Here is a 22,894-nt window from a genome sequence, read left to right as displayed (position 1 = left end):
TGCGCTGCTGCCACCAGTAACCTGCAGCCATGAGTTCAGACCAGGAAATGGCTGTTTTTGGGGAGGCCGCTCCTTACCTCCGAAAGTCTGAAAAGGAGCGCATTGAGGCCCAGAATAAGCCTTTTGACGCCAAGACCTCAGTCTTCGTGGTGGACCCTAAGGAGTCCTTCGTGAAAGCGACTGTGCAGAGCAGGGAAGGGGGGAAGGTGACGGCCAAGACCGAGGCTGGGGCGGTGAGTAGAGCATCTGGAGGGGATGCGATGGGGCCCCACTGCCAGTTAGGAGAGCCGACATTTCTTTACTAACCTGGCTCCTCTTGTTTGACCTAACAGACAGTAACTGTGAAAGAAGACCAAGTCTTCCCCATGAACCCTCCCAAATATGACAAGATCGAGGACATGGCCATGATGACCCACCTGCACGAGCCCGCTGTGCTGTACAACCTCAAAGAGCGTTATGCAGCCTGGATGATCTACGTGAGTTTGTTCTCATGGATTCTGTTCACACAGGTGGTTAATATTTTGAAAAACAGTATTAATGTCCTCATTAAATAATTATATTCCTTTTTTCCTTTATGGTGCAGACTTACTCAGGCCTCTTCTGTGTCACCGTCAACCCCTACAAGTGGCTGCCGGTGTACAATGCAGAGGTGGTGACGGCCTACCGAGGCAAAAAGCGCCAGGAGGCCCCGCCCCACATCTTCTCCATCTCTGACAACGCCTATCAGTTCATGCTGACTGGTGAGTTGGATGTTTCCATGTGCATCTTTTTAGGAGATGAGACTCTAGGAGAGAGAGACTAACCATAGGAGAAAGAGACTCTACTCATCTCAACACACTCTTTGAGGTGGTCCCCTAAATGCCATTGCCCTTTGCCCAGAACCAACCAAAACATACTCCAGATTATAAGGTGTATCTGGAATTAGAGCGGTCACACTATGAATCTTCTTCCTGGAATGCTGTCTCAGCTAGACAATTCTAAGGCACAATGGCACCTTGGGGAGAGGACTGAGAGATTTCCTCTTCAGAGAGAGCAGAACATCAAAATAAGCCTTTAGTTTTCCCTGAAAATATGACTAAGGCTATGATTACTTCCAAAGCTACCACCTTTACTATACTGACTCCTTCTCCCACACTAAAAATATCTCTAATGCCTTTTTTCCCCATTACTTCTTGTACTTACAATAAACATGCTACTAACCTGTCATCTAAATCCACCTGAAAACCCAAGTCCACTTGGTGTGCATTTAGTGTGGAGTATAAAAAGAGAAAGTCTGCTGCATCCTTGCAGTGTTCTGTTTCAGCGGTGGTCTGTAAGCTGATGTGATGAGGGGAACCTCAGGGAGCAGGAAAGAGGGGAGCTGGAAAAGGTGCTGGGCCTGGGGACCACCAAGCCCTCAGGATGCTGAAAAATACTAGCTTCATACCATTTTATTAATTTACCATTTACAAATATATTTAAAAATGGTATTGACTGCCTATAATTTCTCTTTTATAGACCGAGAGAATCAATCAATCCTGATCACGTAAGTAGACTTGATGCTTTGTTTGCATGACTGAAATAGCTGCTGGTTTTAGGAACTCTACTGATTTGGCTTTTTTTTTTTTATCTTTATTTATTTTACACAACTGTAAAAATTATATATTATACATAGCATGCCTGCTCAGTCCGTGGGATTTCCCAAGCAAGAATACTGGAATGAGTTGCCATTTCTTACTTCAGGGCAAATATTTATTTTCATTAAAAAATTTTAATGCACAAATACATCTTTGTGTATTCAAATTAAACTATTTTTTGTAGCTTCTTCCTTTTCTTTCATGGTTATTAAGTCCTTTCTTATTCCAATGGCTCAATAATAGTTAACTTTGTCATTCATATTTGTTTTTCATAATTTTTTTTTATTTTTTATTTTTTTACTTTACAATATTGTATTGGTTTTGCCATACATCAACATGAATCTGCCACAGGTGTACACATGTTCCCCATCCTGAACCCCCCTCCCATCTCCCTCCCCATACCATCCCTCTGGGTCATCCCAGTGCATCAGTCCCGAGCATCCTATGTCATGCATCGAACCTGATCTGGCGATTCGTTTCACATATGATATTATATATGTTTCAATGCCATTCTCCCAAATCATCCCACCCTTGCCCTCTCCCACAGAGTCCAAAAGACTGTTCTATACATCTGTGTCTCTTTTGCTGTCTCGCATACAGGGTTATCGTTACCATCTTTCTAAATTCCATATATATGTGTTAGTATACTGTATTGGTGTTTTTCTTTCTGGCTTACTTCACTTTGTATACTTCCCTGGTGGCTCAGATGGTAATGCATCTGTCTACGATGAGGGAGACCCGGGTTTGATCCCTGGGTTGGGAAGATCCCTTGGAGAAGGAAATGACAATCCACTCCAGGACTATTGCCTGGAAAATCCCATGGACAGAGGAGCCTGGTAGGCTACAGTCCATGGGGTCACAAAGAAATACGACTGGGCAACTTCCCTTTCACCTTTTACACTTTGTATAATAGGCTCCAGTTTCATCCACCTCATTAGAACTGATTCAAATGTATTCTTTTTAATGGCTGAGTAATACTCCATTGTGTATATGTACCACAGCTTTTCTTATCCATTCATCTGCTGATGGACATCTAGATTGCTTCCATGTCCTGGCTATTATAAACAGTGCTGTGATGAACATTGGGGTACACATGTCTCTTTCAATTCTGGTTTCCTTGGTGTATATGCCCAGCAGTGGGATTGCTGGGTCATAAGGCAGTTCTATTTCCAGTTTTTTAAGGAATCTCCACACTGTTCTCCATAGTGTCTGTGCTAGTTTGCATTCCCACCAACAGTGTAAGAGGGTTCCCTTTTCTCCACACCCTCTCCAGCATTTATTGTTTGTAGACTTTTGGATAGAAGCCATTCTGACTGGCATGAAATGGTACCTCATAGTGATTTTGATTTGAATTTCTCTGATAATGAGTAATGTTGAGCATCTTTTCATGTGTTTGTTAGCCATCTGTATGTCTTCTTTGGAGAAATGTCTGTTTAGTTCTTTGGCCCATTTTTTGATTGGGTCGTTTATTTTTCTGGAATTGAACTGCAGGAGTTGCTTGTACATTTTTGAGATTAATTCTTTGTCAGTTGCTTCATTTGCTATTATTTTCTCCCATTCTGAAGGCTGCCTTTTCACCTTGCTTATAATTTCCTTTGTTGTACAGAAGCTTTTAATTTTAATTAGGTCCCATTTGTTTATTTTTGCTTTTATTTCCAATATTCTGGGAGGTGGGTCATAGAGGATCCTGCTGTGATTTATGTTGGCGAGTGTTTTGCCTATGTACTCCTCTAGGAGTTTTACAGTTTCTGGTCTTACATTTAGATCTTTAATCCATTTTGAGTTTATTTTTGTGTGTAGTGTTAGAAAGTGTTCTAGTTTCATTCTTTTACAAGTGGTTGACCCATTTTCCCAGCTGCTGCTGCTGCTGCTGCTAAGTCACTTCAGTCGTGTCCGACTCTGTGTGACCCCATTGACGGCAGCCCACCAGGCTTCCCCACCCTGGGGATTCTCCAGGCAAGAACACTGGAGTGGGTTGCCATTTCCTTCTCCAATGCATGAAAGTGGAAAGTGAAAAATGAAAGGGAAATCGCTCAGTCATGTCTGACTCTTCGCGACCCCATGGACTGTAGCCCACCAGGCTCCTCCATCCATGGGATTTGCCAGGCAAGAGTACTGGAATGGGGTCCCATCACCTTCTCCATTTTTCCAGCACCACTTGTTAAAGAGATTGTCTTTTCTCCATTGTATATTCTTGCCTCCTTTGTCAAAGATAAGGTGTCCATAGGTGTGTGGATTTATCTCTGGGCTTTCTATTTTGTTGCATTGATCTATATTTCTGTCTTTGTGCCAATACCATACTGTCTTGATCCTCTTCATAGAAAACCCTAAAGACTCCACCAGAAAATTACTAGAGCTAATCAATGAATATAGTAAAGTTGCAGGATATAAAATCAACACACAGAAATCCCTTGCATTCCTATACACTAGTAATGAGAAAACAGAAAGAGAAATTAAGGAAACAATTCCATTCACCATTGCAACGAAAAGAATAAAATACTTAGGAATATATCTACCTGAAGAAACTAAAGACCTATATATAGAAAACTATAAAAACACTGGTGAAAGAAATCAAAGAGGACACTAATAGATGGAGAAATATACCATGTTCATGGATCGGAAGAATCAATATAGTGAAAATGAGTATACTACCCAAAGCAATCTATAGATTCAATGCAATCCCTATCAAGCTACCAACGGTCATTTTTCACAGAGCTAGAACAAAGTATGGAAATACAAAAACCTCGAATAGCCAAAGCAATGTTGAGAAAGAAGAATGGAACTGGAGGAATCAACCTGCCTGATTCAGGCTCTACTACAAAGCCACAGTCATCAAGAGAGTATGATACTGATTTGGTTTTTATCTGACAGCGGAGAGTCCGGGGCAGGAAAGACTGTGAACACGAAACGTGTCATCCAGTACTTTGCAACAATTGCAGTCACTGGGGAGAAGAAGAAGGAGGAACCAACTTCAGGCAAAATGCAGGTGGGTCTGGTTGCCAGGTCAGCATGTCGGCTGTCAGGTGAGAAACTCCCAAGCCCCAGATGTGAGCACCGCTCTTGCCTTGGCAGGGGACTCTGGAGGATCAGATCATCAGTGCCAACCCCCTGCTGGAGGCTTTTGGCAACGCCAAGACCGTGAGGAATGACAATTCCTCTCGCTTTGTGAGTCTCTGGGTCACAGAAGGGTTTTCTCGGGTCTTAAATGCCCACAAAGGCATCTCTCAGTCATTATTTCAATCTCTTCTTACTCATGTGCTGTTTTGTATGTAACATCATCTTTTTCACTTGCAAGGGTAAATTCATTAGGATCCACTTCGGTACCACAGGGAAACTGGCTTCTGCTGATATTGAAACATGTGAGTAACAGGACCTTCTAAACAGAATCCAGAGTGACAGTGATAGACTGGAGGAACATCTTACAGCTCCTGCTGGGACTAAGAGCCTATGCAACACCAAATATGCTCTTGGGAAATGCCAGTCTAACCAGAGCCAAAGGTGTGCTTCACCCACTTCAGTCAGGAGCTAACTCTGCTATAGAAACTGCAAGGAATTGTTGGGCTTCTCAGAAGGATTTCAGCCTCACAAGACATTTCAAATTTTTCTAAGTAAAAAGTAAGACTAGGGGTACATTAGTTGGGTTTAGTGTATGAGATTTCTTCCTTAGTGCAAGCTTGATAAATGTTGCTCTTAGTAACTATTATTAAGTGAGCAGAGACACTGAGGAGGAACAGGTTATCAAGAATCAATTGTCAAGGATCCTATGTATGAGAAATGAATATGTCTTCAGACAGACAACTTTAGTTTCCTTCAAGAGGGGTAAGAGTAACCACAGTGGTAAAGACAAAATTACATGGTACCTCATGGGACCATTCAGCTGAAATCACAAGGGGCCAATGAAATTTTTAGTTCATGACCCCAAGAACCAAAGTCACTCCCAGAACTTTATCAGTTTTCCCTCTAATCCCATGTCCACTTGCCATTGCAGATCTTCTGGAGAAGTCTAGAGTCACTTTCCAGCTGAAGGCAGAAAGAAGCTACCATATTTTTTATCAGATCATGTCTAACAAGAAGCCAGAGCTAATTGGTATGAAAAAGCTTAAATATGTTAAGTTAAAAGCTAACATCTTTATTAGTCCCTTCTAACATTAAACATATACCCTGAATTCTACGTACCCAGAAATGCTCCTAATCACCACCAACCCATATGACTACGCCTTCGTGAGTCAAGGGGAGATCACAGTCCCTAGCATTGATGACCAAGAAGAGTTGATAGCCACAGATGTAAGTTTCACATGCAGTTTTTAAAATGAATTGGTATATATGGGAATGACAGTGACAACCCTGCTGTAGGTGTGGTTCAGGACACAGTACAAACTCTCCTAAGTAATTTAGTGTCTTATGTCCTAATTCTGTCCTCTCATCTCTCCTGGCAGAGTGCCATTGACATCCTGGGCTTCACTTCTGATGAAAGAGTGTCCATCTACAAGCTCACGGGGGCAGTAATGCATTATGGGAACCTAAAATTCAAGCAAAAGCAGCGTGAGGAGCAAGCAGAACCAGATGGCACTGAAGGTACAAAATGAACCCCCAAGTGGGCTGAATGAGAGAAAATAGGCAAGTAAACCGACTCCAAGCTCATGTCTCTTTTACACCTGAGCATCTGATGGACACACAAATCAAACCCCACATAGCAGTGATTCCCTCCTTACTCCACTCCTAGGTGTTGTGGGGCCACAGTAGGCCATGCTGGATGTCTGAATTGTGTCTCTGCAGTTGCTGACAAGGCTGCCTACCTCCAGAGTCTGAACTCTGCTGATCTGCTCAAAGCCCTCTGCTACCCTAGAGTCAAGGTTGGCAATGAGTTTGTCACCAAAGGCCAGACTGTGCAGCAGGTAAGTGCACAACCTTCATGAATCACACATTTTCCAGGACTTCAGTTCATGTCTTTAATAAGAGCAATAATCATTACTCTGTCCATGAAGGTGTACAATGCAGTGGGCGCTCTGGCCAAAGCCGTCTATGAGAAGATGTTCCTGTGGATGGTCACCCGCATCAACCAGCAGCTGGACACCAAGCAGCCCAGGCAGTACTTCATCGGGGTCTTGGACATTGCTGGCTTTGAGATCTTTGATGTGAGTTAGCAGAAACTTTGCAGGAGAAAAGCTTACCAATCTTGCTTCAGCAGTCATTACTAGAAAGAGTCTATTTAAAAAAACAACCAGTTAACACCGTAACACCTTAAATTGACACATGAAAGACAATCAAAAAGTCCATGAAAGGGCATCAACTTTGGGTTCAAACTCCACCTCTGTCACTTCCTACCTGTGAACTTGGATAATGGAAATGGTATTGACCCCAAACAGAGTAAATTCAACTAAGACCTGTATAGAAAGCTCATAGCACCCCAGATAATGGATCTACTTCTGTGAATCATTTGCCATTACAAGATTTCTGGATTTAAAGACCTAAGCGCCATCCCCCAGCACATAGTTAGCAGTTTCATAGTTAGCAGAGATGGCTGTGTGGAAGACAAGGACAAATTCAAAGCACAATTCTGAGATTCCTACCTGCCCTCCATGGCCAGTAGATGGGATGGAAATGGCACGGTAAAGAAACTCAAATTCATCTGCCTGAGACAGAATACCTCCCATACAGTTTACCCAAGTATTCTCCCCAACAACAGTGTCTCAGTGTCTGATCCAGAGGTCTCATTTCCACACCTTTCTCTATGAGTGCACTTATGGACACTGGATGAGATTTTCTGGGTTTAGGAACAAAAGCATTTCCAGAAATCCTCAACCCAACATGGGAAGAGAGGAATAATCTTGTTCCAAGCAACAATATGAAGAGTAAATCACATGTTTTCAAATGAGAGCTAAGGACAGTGTAAGCCGGCAACCTTTTTGAGAGTTTTCAATAACAGTTTTTTACTGAGATATAATTCACATCTCATACAGTTCATCTCATTCAGTTAAAGTACTGAATTCAATGGATTCTGATGTATTTACAGACGTGTGCAATAGATTCTAGGACATTTTCATCCACCCAGTGGGCAACCGCTCCCCCCTAAGCAGTTAGTTCCCATCTCCTTCTTACCCCATCCCCTGGAAATCTGCTTTCTGCCTGTATGGATGTGCCTATTCTGGACATTTCATGTAAATGACATCATACACTACATAGAGCTTTGAATCCGCTCAGCCTAGTATTTGCAAGGTTCACCCGTGTCTTAGAACCTCTTTGGCTTCTGTGTATGGGGACATCACTCTGAGTCAGGTTGTGTTTTCATGCAGGAAGCAGTTAGGCTAACTATGTCAGAAGAGTCCTTTCAAAGAGAAGCTGTTATCACAAGAAGAATGTTCACTTGTATTTTCTACTTATTTAGTTCAACAGCCTGGAGCAGCTGTGCATCAACTTCACCAATGAGAAACTGCAACAGTTTTTCAACCACCACATGTTCGTGCTGGAGCAGGAGGAGTACAAGAAGGAAGGCATCGAGTGGGAGTTCATCGACTTCGGGATGGACCTGGCCGCCTGCATCGAGCTCATCGAGAAGGTTCGCCTTCCTTTCTCAGACCACAGGTCACACTGCTGACCCGTATTTAGAGGAAAATCACAAATCTCACTGCACACTCTGGTAAAAGGTTTCTATTGGTAACTAAGATCAGGGAAGGTCCTTTGGCCAACTCTGAGGTAGATGATCTGATGAAAGGAGACTGAGTCTTTTCTAGAGTCCAGAAGTCTACCCTTCCTCATAGTCTGATGACAAGTCTGATTCTTAAACCATCTTTCCTTATTAAAGAGCTCTGAGGAGAGCATGATTCACTTATTTCTTTGTCAGTTTTGGAGCCATTCCTGCTGGCATTTGAAGGTGGAGTTCCTAGTACTTGAAAGCAGGGGCTCTCAGTTGTGCCAAAGACCCCACAGGTACTGAGTAAACCTGTACATTCCCCTAAGCTCGCTCCTAGAAACATTTTGGGGGAAGGGTGGGGTAGAGCCTCGGAATCTGCATTTTTACCAGGTGTTTCTGACATAACCCATTTGCAAGTCACACTTGGAGAAACATTGCTCCAAGGCTTTGGGGCAAAGACATAAACTCCACCGGAGGTCCTTCCTTTTTCATCTTATCTCCATCATATCCCAGAGCCCAGCACACATCTGGGTATTGATAGACACCCAAGTAATCCTTGCCATTTAACAACTTCTAACCAAAGAAATCAGTTTTCACTAACTGTAAAGAATGATATGATGTATTTACTCAAGTAGGATCAGAATGCTACCCATTACTTCTGCAGGCAGACAATTCAAGTGGCATGTTTCTTTTCATTCTCTCAGCCTATGGGCATCTTCTCCATCCTGGAAGAGGAGTGCATGTTCCCCAAGGCCACAGACACCTCCTTCAAGAACAAGCTTTATGAACAGCATCTTGGAAAGTCCAACAACTTCCAGAAACCCAAACCTGCCAAGGGCAAGGCTGAGGCCCACTTCTCCCTGGTGCACTACGCAGGCACCGTGGACTACAACATTGCCGGCTGGCTGGACAAGAACAAGGACCCCCTGAATGAGACAGTGGTCGGGCTGTACCAGAAGTCCGCAATGAAGACTCTGGCTTTCCTCTTCGCTGGAGGTCCAAGTGCTGAAGGTTATTTTTAAGATCAATTATATATCCTTAAGAGTCTCAAAACAGAAATACATTGCTTATCAGAGACAGATACAACAAAATCTACCATTGAAAATACTGGCCAATGTGGAGCTAATAGAAAGAGGTATATTTAATAAGCATGGTATCATTCTAAGATTACAGACTTTCAAAGCTACAGTTGACACTATGCATCTTTGTCTATAGCCTCATTTCACCAATGAGGAAACAGAGACTCCAAGAGGTTAAGGGACTTACTCAGGATCATAGAGCTCATTTATACCATTTTAACAATATTGGGTTTTTCAAGGATTCAGCTAAGCTAGAAATGAGGACATCTTTTGCCAGCCCACCAGTGCTTAAGAAATTGAAGTTCGATTCTCCTAAACCCCAAATGCGCAAGTAACAGGACAAAGGTACCGGCAAATAGGAAATAGGACTTCCTTGCAGGTTACCAGAGGTTCACCATCTGGGACCAAGCATGCAACTTTGCCTTCCCTCCTGGAATTGTGTGCACTAAAGAGGCATTACTACTCTGTCTCCTGGGCACTTCCTGCAGCGGACAGACTTGGCCAGTTTGGAGTAGCTGTGTCCCATCCCTTGCCCACATATATTCTTTTCACCTACAAGTTTTTTTGTTTGTTTTTGTTGCTGTTTTTCTAAATGCCTATTACATGAACCAACACATATCTTCTAATTCTAAAGTTGAAAGGGGAGAGACATGGAAAGAATAGGAATGACACAAGTGGATGAGTGCAAATTTAAATTCTCAAGGGAATTTTGGCAGCCATGATGTCTATGGATAATTGTAAATAATTTTAATTTTTCCATTTCATTTTTCAGAGGGTGGCGGTGGAAAGAAAGGTGGAAAGAAGAAGGGTTCTTCTTTCCAGACTGTGTCAGCTCTTTTCAGGGTACAGTATATTCTTGAATTCCAAAGGATTACTTCTGTAAAAAATAATATTAACATAACTTAAAAAATTATTTTAAAGAAATATATGGTGAAACTGAGGTAGTGACATACTAAAAAAAAAAAAAAACTGGAAAATTCTTTAAGGAAAAATTTAGCAAAAAGACCCATGGTGTGTCTCTTCTTCATGTAAACTTTTAGGATAAATTAATCATTTACCCCTTAAGCCCAATATCTAAAAGCCCTGCTAGTAAGCAAATTTCACATGAAATCAAACCCTCTTTGAAGCAGATGTAGTCAGTTACATCTACTTCATATGACTGAAGTCACAATACAAATTTTCTCTGATTGGCAGTGCTTGAGGAAAATAAACTGAAGTTGGCTGATTTTTTGTAATCCATTATTTCCTCTCTATAATCCATACATATGATTTCTCATGGTCATTATGACTTGTTCTTCATTGAGACAGCTCATTAAAAAGTGAAATGGGGCAAATTCACTAAGGATCATCGATAGGAACTCTCTTGTTGATGCAACTAGAAATTATTTTGAAACTTTTAACATGGTTCCACAGGAGAATCTGAATAAGCTGATGACCAACCTGAGGAGCACTCACCCCCACTTTGTACGCTGCATCATCCCCAATGAAACTAAAACTCCTGGTAAGGCACTTCTGATACCCAGACAAGCTCCAGTGTGACTTCTCAGGAGACTGTTATATGGAGAACATGTCTTTTTTTAGGGGCCATGGAGCACGAGCTGGTCCTGCACCAGCTGAGGTGTAATGGCGTGCTGGAGGGCATCCGCATCTGCAGGAAGGGCTTCCCCAGCAGAATCCTGTATGCAGACTTCAAACAGAGGTTTGTGTCTCTTTATTTTTCCCTTTCAGTGTGTTAGTCTATATAAAAATTGCCACAAAGCTCATTTGTAAGACTTTTCCTTGAAAAATGAGCTCCAGCCATTTTAAAGGTGATTGTAAAAGAAAGAAGCCTTGGTTTATATATCATTAAGTTTTTCATCCTATCTTCTCAAGTTTTACAAAAGGCATTGATGGTTTTAATGGAATTTTTTTCTCCAAAACTCAAATTAATTTTTTCAATGGTAGCTACCAAGACTTTCATTCTTTTTTTTCAGTGAAAACCCACATTTTTATATATTTTTTATTCTGACAGATATAAGGTTCTAAATGCAAGTGCTATCCCAGAGGGTCAGTTCATCGACAGCAAGAAGGCTTCTGAGAAACTTTTAGGGTCTATTGACATTGACCACACCCAGTACAAATTTGGTCACACCAAGGTACCAGCAACCCTAATTTCTATCATAATTCACCCCCTCTGGGCTTTCTTATGAGCAGAAGTAACATATTTAACTTGTTCTTTGGCAAGGTTTTCTTTAAGGCTGGCCTGCTGGGAATTCTAGAGGAGATGCGAGATGAAAAGCTGGCTCAGCTCATCACACGCACTCAGGCCATTTGCAGAGGGTTCCTGATGAGAGTGGAGTTCAGGAAGATGATGGAGAGAAGGTGAGGAAACAAGTACAAGTCTCACTTCTCCACATTTTCATAGCTTAATCCAGTCATTATTTTTGTTGAGAGATGTTAACTTTCCACATTCTTCTTCACTTGCCTCTTTTCTTCCAACAGAGAATCTATCTTCTGCATCCAGTACAATGTCCGTGCTTTCATGAACGTCAAGCACTGGCCCTGGATGAAGCTGTATTTCAAGATCAAGCCCCTCCTCAAGAGTGCAGAGACAGAGAAGGAGATGGCCAACGTGAAGGAAGAATTTGAGAAGACCAAAGAAGAGCTGGCTAAGTCAGAGGCAAAAAGGAAAGAACTTGAAGAGAAAATGGTGACTCTGATGCAAGAGAAAAATGACTTACAACTCCAAGTTCAATCTGTGAGTATGAGACATTGCACAGTTCAGCTACATAGCATCCAATCACTGACTGGATATGAGGCTTTTTTAAACTGAAGATTTATAAATAAATGGTTTCCACTGAAACATTTGTTGCAATTGTTTACCATTCAAAAATTCAAAACTCAGACCTAAAGAAGAGTAGACGCAAAGTCACAAATTATGCCCTCTACTTTCAATGCACATTCATGCATAGTTCGGTCATCAGTGAGCAAAGTCACACACCAAAAAATCCATAAAAATTCTCCTTTCTTCCTAGAACCTTCCCTTGCATTATAATGTTCTCCTCTTAATATATGTTTTTGTGCATAAAATGAAAGTTATGTTGCTTTTACCAGGACAGAAAAAAGGCTAAATTAATCCCCCCTCAAATGTGAAAAAACTGATCCCTAGAATGAATAAGTAACTTTTCCAAAGTAGCCAAGGAGCAGATTTTGCCAAAAGGCTAATTTTACTGATTTGACCTTCCACACACGGATATTTGGAAGAAATTCACTATTATATTTATTTAATCAGTAGGTTGCAATTACTAACATTTTGTGCATTTGATTAAGTTGACAAGTTAGTTGGCATACGTGTTGACCATTCTGACTGAGTCATTGAGGTTTGCTCCTTTTAATACATTGTTGTGTATTTGCAGATACAGCTTAAACAAATGAATATGTTTCCTTTCCCCCTCTAGGAAGCAGATGGCTTGGCTGATGCAGAGGAAAGGTGTGACCAGTTGATTAAAACCAAAATCCAACTTGAGGCAAAAATCAAAGAGCTAACTGAGAGAGCAGAGGATGAGGAAGAGATCAATGCTGAGTTGACGGCCAAGAAGAGGAAACTGGAGGACGAATGTTCGGAACTGAAGAAAGACATAGATGACCTTGAGCTGACACTGGCCAAGGTTGAGAAGGAGAAACACGCCACAGAAAATAAGGTACAAATCATGACCCATTTTAAAGTGTTTACAAGTGCGAGCTTGTTACTGATATATTTTAACTGCATATTTAATCCTGAAATTATTGAATATGAAAAGATAATATTGTTATAATTATGTCATCTCTTTAGTCTTCATCATTTTTATCCATTTACCTTGACCTTTATCTCCCATATTTTTCAGCTACATAGGCCTGGGTTAACTTTCAGTTTCCATTTTTCATCTCAGGTTGACATTATTCTAAAATATTACTGTGTTTCTCATCAAGACAACAGAATGTCATTAATATTTCTATAATTGTTTAACTCTAAAGGTGAAAAACCTCACAGAAGAGATGGCAGGCCTTGATGAAAACATTGCAAAGCTGACCAAGGAGAAGAAGGCTCTTCAGGAGGCCCACCAGCAGACCCTGGATGACTTGCAGGCAGAAGAAGACAAAGTCAACACCCTGACCAAATCTAAAACCAAGCTAGAACAGCAAGTGGATGATGTAAGTGTGAAAAACACAGTGTTTCCTCTTAAGGTGAAACAAACTATTGTGACACGGAACCATCAGTGATGCTCATAAGCCTTTAATTGCTGATTTGGAAATAATAATTAAAGCTTTCCTGCTATTTGCTGTATCTTTTAAAATTCTCCTGTGCCTTTGAAAGCTACGTTCGGTGCTTAAGAACTGAAACAAATAAAATGCATTATAAACTTAGCTTGAAGGATCTCTGGAACAAGAGAAGAAACTTCGCATGGACCTAGAGAGAGCCAAGAGGAAACTAGAGGGTGACCTAAAACTGGCCCAAGAATCCACAATGGATATAGAAAATGATAAGCAGCAACTGGATGAGAAACTTAAAAAGTGAGTATGAGAGAATACATTTGTAAGCTTCTCACTATCTGGATCTCGAAAATATTACTTCATGGCACACAGAAAAAAAAAAAATTACATCTTTGACTTTTGATTTAATGATAATGGTACATTTCTGACTTGTAAAACACCCACTTAGCACTTCCTCATCACCAGCCATACAAAAATGTTCAGTTACACTAAGAAAAGAAGACTGGCAAGAAGACACAGCGTGAGCTAACATGCTGCTCTCCTAACAGGAAGGAGTTTGAAATGAGCAATCTGCAAAGCAAGATTGAAGATGAACAGGCCCTTGCGATGCAGCTGCAGAAGAAGATCAAGGAGTTACAGGTAAGTCCGTGGTTTCTGTCAGTCTCATCCATCATGACAAAATTACCAATTAGCTTAAAGGAGCTCACAATGAGCTTCTCCTCACCTCCAGGCCCGCATCGAGGAGCTGGAGGAGGAGATCGAGGCTGAGCGGGCCTCCCGCGCCAAAGCAGAGAAGCAGCGCTCAGACCTCTCCCGGGAACTGGAGGAGATCAGCGAGCGGCTGGAAGAAGCCGGCGGGGCCACTTCCACCCAGATTGAGATGAACAAGAAGCGGGAGGCCGAGTTCCAGAAGATGCGCAGGGACCTGGAAGAGGCCACCCTGCAGCACGAGGCCACGGCGGCCGCTCTTCGCAAGAAGCACGCGGACAGTGTGGCTGAGCTGGGGGAGCAGATTGACAACCTGCAGAGGGTCAAGCAGAAGCTGGAGAAGGAGAAGAGCGAGATGAAGATGGAGATCGATGACCTGGCCAGCAACATGGAGACTGTCTCCAAAGCCAAGGTATGTACTAACCTGTCCCATTTCATCTTATTTTCCATGACTCAAAATGATTGAGTTTCTATATGATCTAATCTAACTGTACAAGCCTTAGATGTTATCTCAAACTTTAAAATTATTATTAATAGATAGTACTATATTGAAGTGAATTATTTTAATCTTCCTATCTCATTCGTAGAAAAATCACTTTAAACTTTGTCATTATTACCACGAAAGAATGAAAATACAGAAAAAAAAAAACTTATGTAAAAACCACATTCTCCATGATGCAGAATTTAAATGACGTTCTAGTTTTCCAAACGACAATAATCTAACTTTTACAATAGTTCATTTATTCATTTAGCCAAAACCAGGTGCCTCTGACTTTGCATCCAAGGCATTATGCAGAGCTTTGCAGTAGATAGGAAGGTAAAGAAAACTCAGCCCCTTTGTGCAAAGAGTTACAGCTCCCCAGACTTACAAAGAGAAGCATGTTATCTTTCCCTGTTTTCTACTTCGCACCGCAGGGAAACCTCGAGAAAATGTGCCGTACACTAGAGGACCAACTGAGTGAAGTGAAAAGTAAGGAAGAGGAGCACCAGCGCCTAATCAATGAACTGTCAGCCCAGAAGGCACGTCTACACGCAGAGTCAGGTCAGTGAACGAGGAGGGCCTGGAGTGCAGGGTACACCTATCAAAAGGGAATCATTTCTTTGGCCATGTACACCCCTTTATCATTGATATGTTATTCCTCCATCTTTTTACTGTGAGACAGTAGGTTGATTACAGGTTGTAATCAGAAAAAAATTTAATCTCAATGGGCTGAAGAGATTTTTTTTTTTTTGCCTCAGCATTACTCAAAACACCCTCCTCAACCTTAAAATACCAAAGAAAACTCCCACACTTTTTGCAGAAAAGAGCAAGAAATAAACTTCTCAACAGCATCGAAGTTCTTGAGTTACTCTCCCTGTCATATGAAATAACAGAGTTCTGGTGTTATTTCATTCATTAAGCTATTCTTCACCTAGACAACAGAACTAAATCACCACATTCTGTCTCTCACAGGTGAATTTTCACGACAGCTAGAAGAGAAAGATGCTCTGGTGTCTCAGCTATCCCGAGGCAAACAAGCATTTACACAACAGATTGAGGAATTAAAGAGGCAGCTAGAAGAGGAGACTAAGGTGAGAATTCTCCAGCTGATACCTTCAGTCACTTGAACTCTGCAGCATGTCACCCTATCCAACTCTACACTGAGACTATCAGTGATCAGAACATAAACTTATAGAGCACACTTTCTGTTGGTCCAGGCCAAGAGCGCGCTGGCCCACGCCCTGCAGTCAGCCCGCCACGACTGTGACCTGCTGCGCGAACAGTACGAGGAGGAGCAGGAGGGCAAGGCCGAGCTGCAGAGGGCGCTGTCCAAGGCCAACAGCGAGGTGGCCCAGTGGAGGACCAAGTACGAGACGGATGCCATCCAGCGCACGGAGGAGCTGGAGGAGGCCAAGTATGAGCTCTTAGCAAGGCGGGTGGAAAGAAATAGACGCTTTAAAATAGTGAAGGAAAAATAAAAGAAAGAGACTATTCCATGGAGATAGGGGAAGGATTTCAGCCTATTTATGTAGAGTGGTGGACTCCACCATATTCTCCTTCTGTCAGCCCAGAGTATGTCCACTAGAGAACGGGCCAAGACCAGAGCCCTCACCCTATTCTGGTCTGTTACAAAAGCAGCTTAAATTTCTTTCCACCAAAATGAATTAATAACTATCAGCATATCCTTTATGAATTAAGAAGAATTCATTTTCTTTAATATAAGGAGAAACAGAGGCACTGAGACTACCAAGTACATTATTATGAATATTATAATTAACAGCAATCCGTTTATCCTTACCTGGAGTACTATTAGTTCAGAATAAGACTATCATACTTTCCCATCATTTAACTAACAACCAGTACCAATGAACTTACTAATTACACACGCTGTGGAATAAAACTCATGGGAGGTACACATGGAAGGAAAATAACCAATACATTCTAGTGAAGGAAGTTTTCTAAAGTTTGATTTATCTCAGCAGTTGTCAGAATTAAACAGAATGAGAGAGTTTGATGAGCTTTTGCAGAGGAAGCATCCTGGTTATGAGTGTGGGCTGAAAGAGAGCAATAAGACTTTGGAGAAATGTAATAAGGGAATAATATTTATTCTCTCAAGGGACCAGACCTAGAAGACTATTGATTAATTGTATGGCATTGACAGTGTCACTCTGGGCCACAGTTTCCTCATTCGTAAAGAAGACAATACTAGAAAATGGCTGAGGATCCTATTCAAAGTTAAAAGTCTTTAATGCCAGGCTTCCTGTTCATGGCTGTCCCTTCTTCCTCACCCTCACACCCTCACATTACTTGCTCCACTAAAGTGCTTACTCAGAATCTCCATACCCCCCCACCATTACCACCAGCACACACACCAAAATGACCTTGTACATTGTTGAATATCTCCAAGATAAAAAAGAATTCACTAGGGAAAACAGAACTGCAGAAGAGATAAAACAGGTGCTGAGAAGGTGTTTTTAGAAAACTGTAACAACTCATGGGCAAAGGAGCAAAAAGTCTTGGGGAAAATATGCTAGTCAGAAGCTTGATAACTGTTCATGGCGGTAACTCTGACTCTGCTCTTGGTCATTCACACTGACCAACTTCTCAGGAAGAAGCTGGCCCAGCGTCTGCAGGATGCTGAGGAACACGTAGAAGCGGTGAACGCCAAATGCGCCTCCCTTGAAAAGACCAAGCAGAGGCTCCAGAATGAGGTTGAGGACCTCATGCTCGATGTGGAGAGGTCCAATGCTGCCTGCGCGGCTCTCGATAAGAAGCAGAGGAACTTTGACAAGGTGGCTCAGCCTATATAAACTCCACCCACGTTTTATTAATACTTAGTCTCCCTTTCTCCATCAGCTGACAATTGACTGCTTTTCAGGTCCTATCAGAATGGAAACAGAAGTATGAGGAAACTCAGGCTGAGCTTGAGGCCTCCCAGAAGGAGTCCCGCTCTCTTAGCACTGAGCTGTTCAAAGTCAAGAACGCCTATGAGGAGTCCCTGGACCAACTTGAAACCCTAAAGAGAGAAAACAAGAACTTGCAGCGTGAGTCTTTGTAGTGTTTCACTTTCAAAAATGGTAGACAGGTATCTTTTCAATTTTTCATCTTTCTCAACTGAACTTGTGTTTTATTATTAAACTACAGAGGAGATTTCTGACCTGACTGAGCAAATTGCAGAGGGAGGAAAGCATATTCATGAACTGGAGAAAGTAAAGAAACAAATAGAACAAGAGAAGGGTGAACTACAGGCTGCTCTAGAGGAAGCAGAGGTACATGTTTTGTTTGCTCACCTATGCATTATACATAAATTGAAAAATTAATAGCCACTGAGATCTATCATGCTGCAAACTTTCAGGGGATAACTCATGTTATTCAGTAAGAAATATTGAATTGTACTTTAGGAATATAGAACTAAAAGGTTAACTAAGCTGTATTAGAGTTTGTGAGTTTTTATAATGCCTTCTTGAAGAAATCATCATAATGTACCCCCCAAAAACACTCCTTAGATAATTTAAATGTTTCTTTTTCTAAAGGCATCTCTCGAGCATGAAGAAGGCAAAATCCTTCGCATCCAACTTGAGTTAAATCAGGTGAAATCAGAGATCGACCGGAAAATCGCTGAAAAAGATGAAGAAATTGATCAGCTAAAGAGGAACCATCTCAGAGTTGTGGAGTCAATGCAGAGCACCCTAGATGCTGAGATCAGGAGCAGGAATGATGCCCTGAGGATCAAGAAGAAGATGGAGGGAGACCTCAATGAAATGGAAATCCAGCTGAACCATGCCAACCGCCAATCTACTGAGGCAATAAAGAATCTTAGAAACACACAAGGAGTACTGAAGGTACATTGGGATAAACAAACATGGTGTTATACACTCTGGGAGTAATTGTGTGACTCAAATTTTAATATTTCAGGAGGACTACATGCCATAAGTCATCTGAATAGTACAGTAATTCATTGAAGTTTTGCTGCACACAGTCGAAAAACAGCTTAATTCTTAAAAGCCCAGGGCAGAATTTACTTTGTCATCTGAAAAGAAGACAAAGTGATGAGCGTGACAAGACAGAGGTAGTGATAAACGATTTTAGCTACATACCACTGCACAAATCACTTCACTTACGTGGACTGCATGTGTTTAATGTATAAATAGAAACATAATATGTATATCTCTATTTATTTAACATTGATAAAATAAGACCATTTTATTAGTTCATCTCTAAGGATACTTTCCTAATGCAAAATTGTATAGCTTTATTCATGGCATTGTCTTTAATGACTCAGGATCTAAAATAATATAACATCACGTTCTTGGGTAGAACTGCCACCCAAGCTACAAAGAATTTGCCTTTAAAGAGACTTGAGGATTTTTCCTGTCCAATCATGCACTCAGTTGTCAAGATCAATGTGTGTACGTGACCCTAAAGTTGCATTTGCTTTAACTGGAGCATGTGTAAGAGCCCTTTGCTCCATCTGCGCAGGACACTCAGCTCCACTTGGATGATGCCATCAGGGGCCAGGATGACCTTAAGGAGCAGCTGGCCATGGTTGAGCGCAGAGCCAACCTGATGCAGGCTGAGATTGAAGAGCTGAGGGCATCGCTGGAACAGACAGAGAGGAGCAGGCGAGTGGCAGAGCAAGAGCTTTTGGACGCCAGTGAGCGTGTGCAGCTTCTGCACACACAGGTGAGGTTTGGGACTATGGTTGAGCAAATGCACTCCCTGAAGCTGAAGACCATTGCAGAGGATAAGCTTGTTCAACAGTAAGGAGGAACCTTGGCCAGGGTCCCTCCCAGGAGTTCAGGAAAATGTACAGCAGTAAATATGCACTGGGGTCCAGCAGATTCACAAATACACTTATAGGCTGGCTTAATCATGTTGATTTGAAATAATTTACTGTTCTAGAAACTTCTGTTTAAAAAAAGCACAAAAGACCCTCTATTAATAATCATATTTACAACATCGGTAACCCATCTTATCTTGTAACTCTAAGCTGCAAACAGATAAATCAGATGCAAGAAGGCCACAGTACCTCCAGTCAGCATTTGTTGTTTATACTGGATTTGTGAAATCAGTGGTGGTTATATCCTCACAATGGCTAATAAGCAGCACTTAATATTCATGTAATAAATGTCATGGAAAGACATTCACAATATAATAAGTTTAAAGAGCAATTTAATCATATAGAAAGCATTATCCTTTCTTTTAAAAATACCCAGAAAACATCCAGAAGTGTAAGCAAAGGTTTTATCAACAGTCATCTCTGGGTAGTAAGAATATAGTAATTATTCTTTGTCTCTTTTTTGCTAATTTATATGTCAACTATTTATTTTACAATAAGCATATATTATTATATACTTTTTTAAAGTTGCGATATATGGAAATAGCCATTATGAAAAGTTAAAATCACATACTACAAAATAATTTTAAAATCAAGTTAAAATGCATTTTTGTTACTCATCATTAGTATCCTTGAATTGACTGCATATTCAAATACTGTCAACTTTCTAAAAATGTAAGAGATCCTTGGTTCATTTTTGTACCAATAATGATGCTATTTATCCATATAGAGCCAACAAATGTGAATAAACAACTAAAAATTAATAATCCATTCATCATGAGCTATGTGATGCCACCCGCAGCACTTCACATTTTTTCCTGGGGCAGTGGTCGTGCTTTATACTTACAGCAGCCACTGATAGTAGTTGAATATGCTCGGTATCCAAAATTAATTTTCATCTGGAAGAATCTAAAAGAATTTTTATTAATAGACGTAGGTATGTAGAAAGAAGAGAAGTGAAACTTAGAGTCTACCTTTGATTTGGTTTTTATTCTGAATATTTATGATCAATAATTTTATGCCTAGTAAAAATAATAATGTAAATAGGTATAATACAATTAAATGACCTTGTCTTCTTTTTTACTAATTTGAAACAGAACACCAGCCTGATCAACACCAAGAAAAAGCTAGAGACAGACATCACGCAAATCCAGGGAGAGATGGAGGACATTCTCCAGGAAGCTCGCAACGCAGAAGAGAAAGCCAAGAAGGCCATCACTGATGTGAGCAGAGGGCCACACTGGGTCATCAAGCTAGAATCTTGATGGGCTGTCTCACCTTTCTCAACTAGTTTTATTTTACTGCTAATTAGGTGGCCATGATGGCTGAGGAGCTGAAGAAGGAGCAGGACACCAGCGCCCACCTGGAGCGGATGAAGAAGAACCTGGAGCAGACGGTGAAGGACCTGCAGCACCGTCTGGATGAGGCTGAGCAGCTGGCCCTGAAGGGCGGGAAGAAGCAGATCCAGAAACTAGAAGCCAGGGTGGGGCTCCCAACCCGTTCAACTCCCATGCTGCTAGTTACAGCCAAGTGGCTAACCATCTTTGTACTCTTACAGGTGAGGGAGCTCGAAAATGAGGTTGAAAATGAACAGAAGCGCAATGCTGAGGCTGTCAAAGGTCTTCGGAAACATGAGAGAAGAGTGAAGGAACTCACTTACCAGGTGACGAGCTTTTCCATGTAATTCAGGCCTACTGCTTTCAAGAAAATAAAAATAAATTGTTTTCAAATTATGACACTATCTATTTGCTACCTCTTTCATCGCAGACTGAGGAGGACCGCAAGAATGTTCTCAGGCTGCAGGACTTGGTGGACAAGTTACAAAGTAAAGTCAAGGCCTACAAGAGACAAGCTGAAGAGGCTGTGAGTACCTCTACAGCGAGAGAAAAAGGTTCAGGAGCAGGGCCAGGTTTTGTGGAGACAAAAGGTCAAAGAATTTAAGAGGCTTTTTTAAGGCAAAGAACACAGAATTGGGAATATGAAAGTGGGTTTGAAAAATGAATATTTAGAAGGAAAAAACCATAACACTAATTACCAGAGCCTTGGAGATTCAGGTTCATTTCTTCTGACGTCTCCTTAAGTACTTTTCCAGACATGGTAGTATAGAAATGTTTCTTGGTTGTAACTCACTTCCCTCCCTATCTAAAACACTCAGCAACAACGAGTACTCGCAGAGGTGTGCAAATGAGGGCTCTGAATCTAAGCCTTATTTAAGTTTATGATGAATCCACCTCAGAACATTTCTTTTTCATTTGGTTGCAGTTCTCTTTCTCATGGGCTTCCCAGGTGGCTCAGTAGTAAAGAAACCGCCTGCCAATGCAGGAGACTCTGGTTCAATCCCTGGGTCAGAAAGATCCCCTGGAAAAGGAAATGGCAACTTACTCCAGTATTCTTGCCTGGGAAATCCCATGGACAGAGGAGCCCGGTGGGCTACAGTCCATGGGGTCACAAAGAGTCGGACACTACTTAGCGACTGAGCACTTAATGCACACTTTCTCATACTATTAATTCTAAAATCCTTCCTTAAGGTTCTCTGCATCCAATACTACCAAGGTACCCTGCTGCTAAGTCGCCTCAGTCGTGTCCAACTCTGTGCGACCCATAGACAGCTGCCCACCAGGCTCTGCTGTCCCTGGGATTCTCCAGGCAAGAACACTGGAGTGGGTTGCCATTTCCTTCTCCAATGCATGAAAGTGAAAAGTGAAAGTGAAGTCACTCAGTCGTGTCCGACTCTTAGCGACCCCATGGACTGCAGCCTACCAGGCTCCTCTGTCCATGGGATTTTCCAGGCAAGAGTACTGGAGTGAGTTGCCATTGCCTTCTCCACCTACTTTTAAGAATTTGTTTTACAGAAACAAGGTTGATTCAAATTCCTGCTACTTTGATCTCCCTGTTGTCACTGTAGCATCTTAAGTTTGCCAAGAAGAGAGTTAAATAAGAGATAATGAACAGGGAGTTATAAGCCCAAACAACACAGAGGCGAATGTGTGGGATGCCCTGTCCCAAACAGGTATATTACCAAAGAACAGAACCTTCTGCTTCTTACTTATTAAGCAAATCCTGTAGCTGCTCCTAGTAAGAAAGGCAGTAAGAATCAGGAAATGTCACATTTTCTTGTTCTCTCAAATGCATTTCTTTTCTCAGGAGGAACAATCCAATGTCAATCTTGCCAAATTCCGCAAACTCCAGCACGAGCTGGAGGAGGCTGAGGAACGGGCTGACATTGCCGAGTCCCAGGTCAACAAGCTGCGGGTGAAGAGCCGGGAGGTTCACACAAAAGTCATAAGTGAAGAGTAATTCATTCTAATGTGA

The 22,894-nt window shown here is 41.6% G+C and overlaps 1 protein-coding gene across 1 annotated transcript; it reads left to right on the top strand.

The window, feature by feature from the left end:
- On the top strand, positions 1–22,894 carry LOC102284556 (myosin-4). Its single transcript, XM_070389499.1, has 37 exons — positions 1–233; positions 333–476; positions 584–740; positions 1,498–1,525; positions 4,488–4,602; positions 4,689–4,781; positions 4,912–4,975; positions 5,605–5,703; positions 5,797–5,900; positions 6,053–6,191; positions 6,393–6,511; positions 6,602–6,751; positions 8,002–8,172; positions 8,952–9,258; positions 10,099–10,169; positions 10,740–10,827; positions 10,908–11,025; positions 11,338–11,461; positions 11,551–11,687; positions 11,808–12,063; positions 12,764–13,006; positions 13,320–13,496; positions 13,711–13,856; positions 14,105–14,195; positions 14,287–14,676; positions 15,180–15,306; positions 15,718–15,836; positions 15,963–16,159; positions 17,354–17,537; positions 17,624–17,789; positions 17,890–18,014; positions 18,279–18,587; positions 19,225–19,428; positions 20,680–20,805; positions 20,895–21,245; positions 21,350–21,445; positions 22,727–22,894. Exons 1-37 carry the CDS (start codon positions 30–32, stop codon positions 22,877–22,879), a joined length of 5,892 nt encoding a protein of 1,963 aa, XP_070245600.1. The 5' UTR covers positions 1–29; the 3' UTR covers positions 22,880–22,894.

This window comes from Bos mutus, chromosome 19, assembly GCF_027580195.1.
Source record: "Bos mutus isolate GX-2022 chromosome 19, NWIPB_WYAK_1.1, whole genome shotgun sequence".
Classification (NCBI taxonomy): Eukaryota; Metazoa; Chordata; class Mammalia; order Artiodactyla; family Bovidae; genus Bos; species Bos mutus.
This window is presented reverse-complemented; position numbering and strand designations above follow the sequence as displayed.